Source organism: Chrysemys picta, chromosome 3 (genome assembly GCF_011386835.1).
Source record: "Chrysemys picta bellii isolate R12L10 chromosome 3, ASM1138683v2, whole genome shotgun sequence".
Classification (NCBI taxonomy): Eukaryota; Metazoa; Chordata; order Testudines; family Emydidae; genus Chrysemys; species Chrysemys picta.
Window position 1 is genome coordinate 37631932 of NC_088793.1, and position 12972 is coordinate 37644903.

Sequence of the window (12972 nt, forward strand, 5' to 3'; positions counted from 1 at the left end):
CAGAACAAGGAGTCATTACTCAAGTTGCAGTGGGGGAGGTTTAGGTTGGATATTAGGAAAAACTTTTTCACTAGGAGGGTGGTGAAGCACTGGAATGGGTTACCTAGAGCGGTGGTAGAATCTCCTTCCTTAGAGGTTTTTAAGATCAGACTTGACAAAGCCCTGGCTGGGATGATTTAGTTGGGGATTGGTCCTGCTTTGAGCAGGGGGTTGGACTAGATGACCTCCTGAAGTCCCTTCCAACCCTGATATTCTATGATTCTTTTAGTCCCCTCAACAAACAAGATTAAAACTTTCCAAGGTCTGTCCCTCACCCCCTGTAGTTCCTCAGCCCAAAGTTCCTGGCTCTTACCTCAGAGCCTTTTGATAACAGGATTTCCCCAGTCTCCCTTCTGTTCATTTTTGTTTCTAGGAGCAGTTCTTCCCAGCAGTAGCTACAGCCTCTAGTAGGTATTGCAGTTCTTCCCCTCCATTCCTTGCTATTCCTTTTATGAGGATCAGCAAGTTAAGCTGCAGGTCTTTTCCTGCAGGTGCAGCAGGAGGAGCTAATCAGCCAGCCAGCCCTCTGCTGGCCTCTAACCTCAGTCAAATAATAACCCTTATATCTTCACAGGGCCCTAAATCTGTATAAGGAATTGAAATTCCTTAGGGAGCTTGAACAGTGGTTTCACTTTCAGAAAACACTATAAACTAGGAAAGATTTTGCAAAGCATAACGGGAGACAAACAGAAGATACAGAAAATGTAACAGTTTAGATTAACTGCTAAAAACTAGGTCAGAAGCATGATTCAGAGAATTCATCAGCTTAATTTGAACTCTGGTGTTTCAGTTCCTACAGGAGTAAGAGCAACTGTTTGTTGTATTTTTATTACTTTTCTCCATTACACCAAAAAGCAATAATTGACATTATCCTACTCAGTTTCACCACTTCTCCAACTGCACCATAGCGAGACACACTATGCTGGAGCTGCACATGAATCATCCTACTCCTGCTTCTGGGAATGCTAGTTATTCTTTCCCTCCCCCTTCCTCCTCTGCCCTGACAGTAGCATATGATCAGCACTGAGGACCCAGCAGAAGCAAAAATTAAAACCCAAGTAGAATTGCATCAGTTCTACCCTACCACTCTCACTAGTGCTGCTGGCAAAGTGTCAAAAGCAGGAGTGGCGCAGACAGTTCTTCCAGTCAAGGATCCTGGGCTTAGATATGAAAGTGACTGGCAACATAGAAAAGCCTATGATGATAAATAAGGGTACAATTGTGTGATGCTGTAACTTTCCGGGATCTCCGGGACTTCTTCCACAGTGGCAGGGCTGGAGCAGCTGTCTGTCCCAGGACCGCCGAAGCAGCAGCCCCGGGGTTAAAGCAGAACCCAGGATTGGGTCAGCCCTTCTGGGGCTGGAGCAGCAAGCAGCCAGCCCCAGACCTGCCGGCGCAGCAGTCCCCAGGGCCGCCAGAGCAGTGGCCAGCAGTCAGCCCTGGGACTGCCGGAGCAGCTGGCGAGCAGGTTGACCTCTGTAGCAGCAATCCCCTGGCCCCTGGAGCAACAGCCCCAGGGCTGAAGCAGCAGCTGGGGTTGGGTCAGCTCCCCTGGGGCTGCAGGAGCAGCAGCGGGCCTGGAGCAGCTGCTGGAGGTCAGCTCCCCAGCAGTGCTCAACTGTTATTCCCCCACAGCATACTTTTAGTAAAAGTCAGGGACTCGTCATGGGCTGCCATGAATTTTTGGTTATTGCCCACGACCTGTCCCTGACTTTTACTAAAAATACCCGTGACGGATTCTTAACCTTAATGATAAACATTTATAGCATAGGCTTCTTCACTGAAGGATTCTCCCAGAGGACTTTAAACAAACAATATTAAAGGGATGGGGTGGCCATGTGTAAGAAACCACAAATTTGTTATCTTGTGTCATATTTAGCCTTCCCTTTCCCCCTTCCCCGCTGCCTCAATGAGTGCCATCACAGCCCAAGGTATAGAACAGGGGTTCTCAAACTGGGGGTCGGGACCCCTCAGGGGGTCGCAAGGTTATAACATAGGAGGTCGCGAGTTGTCAGCCTCCACTCCAAACCCCGCTTTGCCTCCAGCATTTATAATACTGTTAAATATATAAACAAGTGTTTTTAATTTATAAGGGGGGGGGTCGCACTCAGAGGCTTGCTCTGTGAAAGGGGTCACCAGTACAATAGTTTGAGAACCACTGGGCACATGTAAACTACTTGCTGCAGTGATTTTTTTCCACTTTTTAATCCCCTCATGTTCAAGGTACATGGCAGCTACCATCTTTCTGGCTGAAAAGGATTCTTTTCTGAGCTTAATGCTGCTCTTTAATTAGCCAAAAAGTGTATTATTACTGTGTGTAAGACATTCCCAGTCTCTTACATGGGCTGTACTTCCATAAACTCCCAAATTTTAAAGGTGATAGGACCAAATTCTGATCTCAGTTTCATTAGTGTAAATCCAAAATAACTCCACTGAAGCCAATGGTTTTACTTCAGTTTTATACTTATGTAACCAAGAGCTGAATCTGGCCCACACATTTTAAACAGAGTCATTTGTTCTGTCATCATTGCTGACTACACAAGGTTTGCAGTGGGGTCCAATCTCTGCCTTCACCTGCATGCATGAATAGGTAGAATTTGGATCCTTGGCTATTAATGTAAAGAAAGTGAGAAAATTCAGCAAGGGGTGCACCATCCTCATCTGTGTTTTTTTTTTAATCAGTCTCTCTGCAGTCAAACCTCACTTAGAATAAAAGATATGTCACAAACAGCTGTAAAAGTAGAAGTGCTGCTGTCCAAATTAGACTCAGATATTCTCATTAAAACAAACTTGAATGTGTGGCTTCAGGATCCCAAGGGAATTTACTGAAAACCTTTTCCTCCCAATAAATAAAATGTGATTTTAAATGTATTTTACTATGGTGCTTTCCAGACTTTGATTTTAATAGATTATATTAAAAGCATACCATGCTTTTAAAATTAATTTTAAAGGAATTTCTTCTTTACATAAAGGTCACCTGGAGTTCCCTCTTAATTTTTCCAATTCATTTTCACTGAAAAGACACATTTTCAGTTAAACCACTAATTTTAAGAAAACTGGTACATGTTCACTACATTTCACTGCAAATGTATCAATGAATACAACAATTTACTACTGCAAATCTTGGTTTTCAATTTAAATCCACTTATATCTCAAAATGTAGATGTTTATCTGGACCTTTCCATTTCGATCTTTGTGAGGCTAAATCCTGTTTACTTTGGTTTAAATTCCAATACAAGGTCTATGCATCACTTAAGACCTACTTTAAGGGCTAACCTGGGAATTAAATGGTGCACGGGCTTTCTGTGGGCTCTCCGTACTGGTGTAAATATCACCTATTAGGAGTAAGGCAAAATAAAAAGTCCATAGAGGTAGATGCAGACTGCAACACAAATATATACTGTATGCTATAGGTCCAGTTGCCAAAGCTGTACACCTAAATAAGGGTGTCCAGTTTAGCATTTGTATATTCAAGTGGACTCTGGTCTCAAATGCCTATTTTGTTATCATATCTATTGCATACAAAAACATTTACTTAGGTTACACAATCAAGTGCTCAAAAGCTAGGAAAAGTCACTTTTACATGCAACTTGAACTCTGCCCACTTGTACATCTAATCTGTGCACTGAATGACACAGGGGTTCTGGGGGGGGGGGGAGGGAGGGGAAAGGATGGGATAATGTAATTAAATGTCATAATGCATACACATTAAGGGGCCAAATTAAGGCTGCATAGGCAACTGTAAATCTGGCATTTCCTAACTTTTGAGTGCTTGACTTTGCAACCTAAATAACATCTCTTAAACATGTTTCGCCCTCCGCCCCAGCCCCGCACCTTCTTTTTAAATGCAATTTCCTGTGAGGGGTGGGCATAAGGACAAAGATTAAAACAAATTATGTTCTGTACAACTGTAACAACCTCCCCATCATGCACTAGCAGCACTGTTTGAACCCTGAGGCTTCAGGAGAGACAACTGCCACTTCAAAAAACCAAAAAACAAACAAATACACCTACAGGACCAATTACATAAGCTAGCAACAGGGGAAGCCTCTTATCCCAGAGCTGAAGGGATGGGTTACTGGGGCAATATGCAACTAGCTCTCCTGCTTTTCCACCTCATGGGTCTCCTTGCCCATGTGGTACCCACAGGACAGGGTGATGGGCTGTTGGGGCCATGTGCTGGGTCCGGGTGTGTTATGAAGGGAACCCAAACTCGCTTTTTCTCCAACCCTCTACATACAACATAGTACTAGTAAGTGTTAACAATTCTCAAAGAAAAGGTTGCAAGAATCCTTTATCATTCAAAATGTTAGGCAAACTTTATACCAGCTCCTCCTGTAAGTGTTTGTTGAGCACAGATAGTGGGCTCAGTACTGCATAAAATGAAAAAGAAAGATGTAAGTCCCGTCATCCAAAAAGTCTTACAATCTAAATCAAAACCTACATGCATATTTAACAGCCCAAGTGAAGAACTGGGCTCCCTCACTTACACACCAAGTGACAAACCTGGGCTCTATGTGTTCTCTATGATGTAGACCTTGCTAGGCTCATGCAGGTTCTGATTCTGAGGTAAGCAGCATGTTGAGGAGTTTAGAATGTTAGGATGCTCTGGAATTCTGTTGCAAAGGTGATGAAGGGACTGAAGAAGTGAAGAGAGACTTAAAATACACCAGGCCAATTAATTTGTCTGTGGATTGGACTTTTGAATTTTTTAGTCAAAGTCAAGGTAAGCACACTTTCTAAAGCTAGAGATGTTCCGGCATTTCTTTGCATGTGACAGAAGTTATGTGTACCTTGAAAAAACTCTGTGACAATGATCTGGATCCTGCCACTTTCTCCTGTGAGTATTCCTTTCTCACCATGTTTTGAATGGCACCCAAGGATTAAGGGAAATTTCCCAGAAGACTCTAAGGCTTGAAGGCCCTCCAAGCACTGGCAAATTCATCACAGATCCCCTTGATCTCTGCATCTGTGTCCTGGCTGTCATGGATCCATGGCCCAGAAGAACTTATCCACAGATCCAACTGTGGCAACTATTTTTTGGAGAAGAGGAGGCCAAGAAGTCCAGGAGGTGGGGATTCATGTGTCAGTTTGAGTTAACACTACTTGCCCTATTGTGTCTGAATTTAGAATGCTACCACACTATGCACTGTGTGCAATACCAGAGCCCATAATGCAAAATACAGTAGCATGATAAATTCAAAATACAAGATACAGGAAACAGGGCTACATGTGTTTGCAAAATGATTACTAAGGCTACTTGGCCTACCAGAATGATGAAGACATGAAACAGCAGCTGTGGTATTTCCAACTCCACTATCTTAAAGGCATAATAAATAGTGGATAGAAACTAAGGATTAGTAAACCTGTACTTGACATTTAATAGTTTTGCATAATCTCGCCTTTAATTTTTTTAGCCTTCAATTCTCATTTCTGTCTCACTTCCATAGAAGGTGCAAGGTAAAGAAAACATAACATACGAACGGCCATACTGGGTCAGACCAAAGGTCCATCTAGCCCAGTATCCTGTCTTCCGACAGTGGCCAATGCCAGGTGCACCAGAAGGAATGAACAGAACAGGTAATCCTCAAGATTCCCTTGTCACCTTTCCCAGCTTATGGTAAACAGACGTTAGGGACCCCATCACTGCCCATTCTGGTAATAGCCATTGATGGACCTATCCTCTGAACTTATATAGTTTTTTTTTAACCCTGTTATAGTCTTGGCCTTCACAAGGTCCTCTGGCAAGGAGTTCCACAGGTTCACTGTGCGTTGTGTGGAAAAAATACTTCCTTTTGTTTGTTTTAAACCTGTTGCCTATTAATTTCATTTGGTGGCCCCTACTTCTTGTGTTATGAGGAGTAAATAACACTTCCTTATTTACTTTCTCCATACCAGTCATGATTTTATAGACCTCGATCATATCCCTCCTTAGTCGTCTCTTTTCCAAGATGAAAAGTCCCAATCTTATTAATCTCTCCTTATACGAAAGCTGTTCCATACCCCTAATCATTTTTGTTGTCCTTTTCTGAACCTTTTCCAATTCCAATATATTTTTTTTTAAGATGTGGCAACCACATCTGAATGCAGTATTCAAGATGTGGGCGTACCATGGATTTATATAGAAGCAATATGATACTTTCTGTCTTATTATCTATCCCTTTCTTAATATTTCCAACATTCTGTTTTCTTTTTTGACTGTCGCTGCACATTGAGTGGATGTTTTCAGAGAACTATCCACAATGACTCTAAGATCTCTTTCTTGATTGGTAACAGCTAATTTAGACCCCATCGTTTTATATGTATAATTGGGATTATGTTTTCCAGTGTGCATTATTTTGCATTTATCAACATTGAATTTCATCTGCCAGTTTGTTGCCCAGTCACCCAGTTTTGAAAGATCTTTTTTAGCTCTTCACAGCCTGCCTGGGACTTAACTATCTTGATTAGTTTTGTATCATCTGCAAATTTTGCCACCTCACTGTTTGCCCCTTTTTCCAGATCATTTATAAATATGTCGAATAGGAATGGGCCCAGTACAGACCTCACTATTTACCTCTCTCCATTCTGAAAACTTACCATTCATTCCTACCCTTTATTTCCTATCTTTTAACCAGTTACCAATCCATGAGAGGACCTTCCCTCTTATCCCATGACTGCTTATTTTGCTTAAAAGCCTTTGGTGAGGGACCTTGTCAAAGGCTTTCTGAAATCTAAATACATAATGTCCACTGGATCCCCCTTATCCACATGCTTGTTGACCCCCTCAAAGAATTCTAGTAGATTGGTGAGGTCTAACTTCCATTTACAAATCCATGTTGACTCTTCCCCAACTAATTATGTTCATCTATGCGTCTGACAATTTTGTTCTTTACTATAGTTTCAGTCAGTTTGCCTGGTACTGAAGACAGGCTTACCGGCCTGTAATTGCCGGGGTCACCTCTGGAGCCCTTTTTAAAAATTGGCATCACATTAGCTATCCTCCAGTCATTTGGTACAGAAGCTGATTTAAATAATAGGTTATAGACTACAGTTAGTAGTCCTGCAATTTCACATTTGAGTTCTTTCAGAACTCTTGGGTGAATACCATCTGGTCTTGGTGACTTATTACTGTTTAGTTTATCAAATTTGTTCCAAAACCTCCTCTAATGACACCTCAGTCTGGGACATTTCCTCAGATTTGTAACCTAAAAAAAATGGCTCAGGTTTGGGAATCTCCCTCACATCCTCAACCGTGAAGACCGATGCAAAGAATTCATTTAGTTTCTCCACAATGGCCTTATCCCTGAGTGCTCCTTTAGCACCTCAATTGTCCAGTGGCCCTACTGGTTGTTTAGCAGGCTTCCTGCTTCTGATGTACTTAAAAAAAATTGTTTTGAGTCACCAGCTAGCTGTTCTTCAAGTTCTTTTTTGGCCTTCCTAATTATATTTTTACACTTCATTTGCCAGAGTTTATGCTTCTTTCTATTTTCCTCACTAGGATTTAACTTCCACTTTTTAAAGGATGTCTTTTTGCCTCTCACTGCTTCTCTTACTTGGTTGTTTAGCCACTGTGGCTCTTTTTTGGTTCTCTTACTAGGTTTTTTAATTTGGGGTATACATTTAATTTGAGCAGCCTCTATTACAGTGTCTTTTAAAAGTTTCCATACAGCTTGCAGGGATTTTACTTTTGGTGCTGCACCTTTTAATTTCTGTTTAACTAACCTCCTCATTTTTGTGTAGTTCCCCTTTCTGAAATTAAATGCTACAGTGTTGGGCCGCTGTGGTGTTTTCCCTGCCATAGGGATGTTAAATTTAATTACCGTATACAGGTGAGTCTGATCTTACGCAGGGGTTCCGTTCCGCGGTTAGCGCGTAAAGCGAAAACCGTGTATAGTCAAAATTACATTGAGTTGAATGGCGGGCGGAATCGCCCACACTACAAGTACAGTATTAAAATTGTTATTTTTCTTTTTTTGTTTTTGTTTTTGCTGACCGCGTAAAGCTGAAATTGCACATGTTAAATGCGCGAAAGATGCGACAGACCTGTATATTCGTTCATAAGCTGAATATTTTTGGTAAAGAAGTAACGCATCAAAGAGCATCACAGAGCGGGGGTCGGCTTATAAACGGGTCTACACCAAAACTGAATATCTAATACATTGTCGTTTTGTTTACCTGAAGCGTCTGCAGGCATGGAGCCCCTCAGCTCCCTGTGGCCGCGGTTCGCCGTTCCCAGCCAATGGGAGTTGCGGGAAGTAGAGCTGAGGGGCTCCACCTGCAGATGCTCCAAGTAAACAAAACGTCCCGACGCGCCAGCAGCTTACACTGACGGCCGGGAGCCAAAGTTCGCCAATCCCTGAAATATAGGGTTGTCTTATGAAAGGGTCATACAGTTTTTGCTATTTTTACCTAACCATCTTGGGGAGTCGGCTTATAAACGAACAGGCTAATGAACAAGTATATACGGTATATTATGGTCACTATTACCAACCGGTTCAGCTATATTCACCTCATGGACCAGATTCTGTGCTCCACTGAGGACTAACTCAAGAATTGCCTCTCCTCTTGAGGGTTCCAGGACTAGCTGCTCCAAGAAGCAGTCATTTAAGGTGTCAAGAAACTTAATCTCTGCATCCCATCCTGAGGTGATACGTACCTAGTCACTATGGGGATAGTTGAAATCCCCCATTATTACTAAGTTTTTTATTTTAATAGCCTCTCTAATCACCCTGAGCATTTCACAGTCACTATCACCATCCTGGTCAGGTGATCGGTAATATATCTCTAATGCTATATTCTTATTATTTGAGCATGAAATTACTATCCATAGAGAGTCTATGGTACAGTTTGGTTCATTTAAGATTTTTACTTCATTTGATTCTACGCTTTCACATATAGTGTCACTCCCCCACCAGCACAACCTGTTCTGTCCATCAGATATATTTTGTACCTTGGTATTACTGTGTCCCATTGATTATCCTCATTCCACCAAGTTTCTTTGATGCCTATTATATCAATATCCTAATTTAATATGAGGCACTCTTGTTCACCCATCTTATTTAGACTTCTAGCATTGGTATACAAGCACTTTAAAAACTTGTCACTTTTTAGCTGTCACCCATTACATGATGTACAGTAACACTTAAAGTCGTCCCGGTTAACATTGTTTCGTTGCTGATCAATTAGAAACATGTTCGTTTAAAGTTGTGCAATGCTCCCTTCTAACGTCATTTAGCAGCCGCCTGCTTTGTCTACTGTTTGCAGGAAGAGCAGCCCATTGCAGCTAGCTGGTGGGGGCTTGGAACCAGGGTGGACCGGCAGCCCTCCTGTCAGCTCTCCCTATCAGCTCCCCGCTCCCCTAAGTTCCCTGTGCAGCAGCTGCCCAGCAGGCTAGCAATTGCAGCTGTGTCCCGTCCCCCGTCCCCCCCCACTACCATGTGCTGCTCCTGCCCTCTGCCTTGGAGCTGCTCCCCGAGACTCCTGCTTGCTGTGCGGGGGGGGAAGGGAGAGAGGGAAGGAAGAGGGGGGCTAATGTCAGGGTGTCCACCTTCCCCCGCTCCTGCACCCCGCTTACCTCAACTTCCATAGAGCAGGGGGGACACACCAGGGCTCAGGACGGAGGGAGCTTGCAGCAGCTGCGGTCTCAGCAAGCTGATCTAATTAACAAGGCAGTGTACTTAAAGGGGAAATGGGCATATCTCCCTCCATTCCTGCTGCCTTGTAGAGTGAGAGAGTTAACCCTTGAGGGTGCAGCGAATTGTTAGTTCATCATTTAGCAGTAAGGGAAATATCCCACCCTCTGACTCCTCCACCTCAACCAAGCCTCACAATCATCATCACTGTGTACCAGTATTAAATTGTTTGTTTAAAACTTAGAGTGTGTGTGTGTGCTTATGCCCAAATAAATTTGTTAGTCTCTAAGGTGCCACAAGGACTCCGCGTTGTTTTAACTATGGGATCATTTCCCTCTGCTCCAGTTGGATGTTCTCCTTCCTTGAGACTTTCATCCTCCACAACAGCACAGAGACTGTCAGATCAGGGGTAGTACCGTTCTACTGTGTCCCGGAAAGTCTCATCTATGTACCTCTCTCTCTCCAGTAGCTCCTTGCATCGAATGCACACATATCCCACCTGCTCATAGGGCAGGTAATCATACATGCTGCATTGGGTGCAATAAACTGGGTAGCCCCCACTCTGTTGCTGGACTTCTGCCTGCATTCTCTTTTTACTCCTGCAGCTCATTCCTTTTTTGTTTTTATTGGGGGTGGTTTTTGGCTTAAGTTTAAAGAAGTTTACGAAATGGAAAGTGTATCTAGCCCCCTCTTACTCTCCCCCTGTAAACTCCCTCGCAAAATTCCCCTGTTAGCCGCTCCTGTTCGCTAGCTCCTCTGGTTGCTTAGGAGTGGACTTTTTAAAGCCCTGGTCTTCCTGAGTAGCCCTCAAGCCTTCCTGTGTAGCTTTCGAAGCCTTCCTGTGTAGCCCTGGTCTTCCTGATTAACCATATCCATAGTAAATAAAAAATTAATATGGATATGGGGGTTTAAGCCTTTTTATTTTCATCTTCTGGTGCAAAATCCTTAACCCTATGTCTATGGGTTATTTTTGTAACAGAAATGAATATCCCTTATATTCTAGCTAGAGATTGCTTACATTATTTATAAAGCACTGTATTAATCAACAAGAAAAGCCATGACAAACTTCAAGTGTGATGTGTATCTCAAAGGTAAGTGCAGGAATTTAAAATTTGGGACAATTAATTTCAGACACATATCTTGTTTTTCATGAGTGTCATGACTGTACATGATCTTCTACTATAACATTGCAAATGAATTTTTTTTAAACTACTTATTTATTTAGGAAGCTTTAACAGGTTTACAAATCCTTGCTATGTAAATATTGGATATAAAACAACAATCATTACAATAGTGAACCTTTGTTTAGAGAAACACATATATAAACTGCATGGTGTTAATTATTGGAGAAATTGTGGAGAGAGATTTCAAGGACTCCCAGTGATTAAAGAGTATTGGAGTGCAAACTTTTTTTTTTTTTTGGCTTCCAAATTTTCCTTATGAAAGAAGCAAAGATAAGGCCAATTAATGGCCTAACTCCTGACAATACGTTAAAAGGGTAGTTTTAAGAGTTATATACTTACCACCACTACCTTCTTTCGTCTTTGTGGTTTTTTTATGCCTATATGAATATAACTGCAGTAGGGGGGAAAGAAGGAAAATTAGACAAAATATATTCATCTGTTTCAATAGATTAGTAATTTCATAAAACATTTTAACCTAGTTGTAACACCCTTAATTAGTGACAAAATATTGCAGATGTTGGTCAGTTTTAGTATATTTTATAAATTGGAAGGATGAGCTTGTGGTTTAGACACTGGTCCTGGATTCAGCATATTTAGATTTATTCCATGGTGTGTACAGTGCAAAGCACAATGGGGCTTCAATTTCATTTGGGGGTCTCTGGATGCTTTTTATTTTTTAAGATGCTGATATTGTAAGTTTAAAGGACCATTGCTGAGTTATTGAGTATCCTGCGAAGATCCTCTCCATTATCTTGAGTCAGTGTTGAGAATGCACAACACCTCTCCGGAAGATTCTTCAGCAGCTTGTATGATTGGGCCCTAAATTTAAACTACTCTATTTTAAAACTGTTATAAAATCCCATATGGCTTCCAAATATAATGTTCTTTATTTGTTTTGTGGTATTTTGTTGATTTGTTTAGTGTTATTACATCATCATCTCAAATGCCAAGTTTTGTTCAAAAAGCAGCTGTTATATGGAATAAACAAAAATGTTCATGGGCCCACTGATGGCACTATAGCAGCAGTTATCTTACACTCTTCCCAGAACTGTGTCAACATCAGATCTTTGGACTTCATAAGAAACTATATAAATTGATTTCCGTTAAAAACTACTATTTGAATTTCAGTTTCACGTTCCAAATACAGGGAAAAAATAATCAGTAGTGCTCAGTTATGTCCCTTTCAGTTACTCGCTGTTGGAACAACAAACAATAATGAAATTTTGTTCATGCACAAATACCCAGGCAAATATGGGTATTTATATAAACTGCACCTATTCTCTATGAGTTTCTGCAAAAAAAAAAAAAAAAAAAAAAAAATACATTCACAAATGTTTTAAGAAAAGCACAATCAAGGCCATAAACATGGTCTAATCAAACAGTAATTCAGAATTCAAATAAATGTTCTTGAACACTTGCTTTGCAACATTTAACGAGCCCAAATCTACTCAGGAATAACTTCCAGTTTCCCCAACCAGCAGCAGCAACCACAGCGTGGTGCATGAAATTGTGCTGCCTACAGTTTTTCAGTGAAGCTGACTGGAATCTTGTTAATTTCACTCTGTTCTTCCTTGGCAAAACTATGAGACACAGCAGAGGCAGTGGACTTGTTTGAACACCTGGAATCACAATTCCATCATTTCCATTCAAGCTCAATATAGAGCATAACATCCTAGAAGCTGTAGTATCTGCATGATGGCCCTTCTTATTGTAATTTACCAACTCCTGTCAGTACCACTGCCCTCATTGGGGTAGAATCCACATTTTGTCCATATTCTGTTACTGGAGATTCTCTTTAAGCGTAATTGAGCTTTAACCCATTCACTCATGTTAAACCTACAAACTGCCCTGTCTTCACTAGGATTTTACCATGTATTAGTTAAATTAAAAAATACACTTTTGTTCCTGGTGAAGACAAGGCCTAAGTGTTGGCACCACCTGCTTTGAAACTGTCATCACTAGATGGGACACTTTACAGACGGGTAAAGAAATGAGTAATTATATGTAATCATAACAAGTTAACATTTTAACAAGGCAAATTACTTTTCACTATTTATACTTTGTTTGCTTTTTGCATTTTTCTCAGCTTGGACAAGTAAAACTCAATGTAGTCAGTTTCACATTTATTCAGTCAG

At 41.3% G+C, this 12972-nt stretch overlaps 1 protein-coding gene across 5 annotated transcripts in view; it reads right to left on the reverse strand.

Moving 5' to 3' along the window:
* The window catches only part of DCDC2C (doublecortin domain containing 2C), a 101607-nt gene that overhangs the window by 87451 nt on the left and 1184 nt on the right, over positions 1–12972 (reverse strand). For all 5 annotated transcript variants that reach the window (XM_042848736.2, XM_042848738.2, XM_042848739.2 and 2 more), the window contains exon 2: positions 11177–11228. In XM_042848736.2, coding sequence (XP_042704670.1) covers positions 11177–11228 — 52 coding nt within the window. The remainder of the gene's footprint in view (positions 1–11176; positions 11229–12972) is intronic.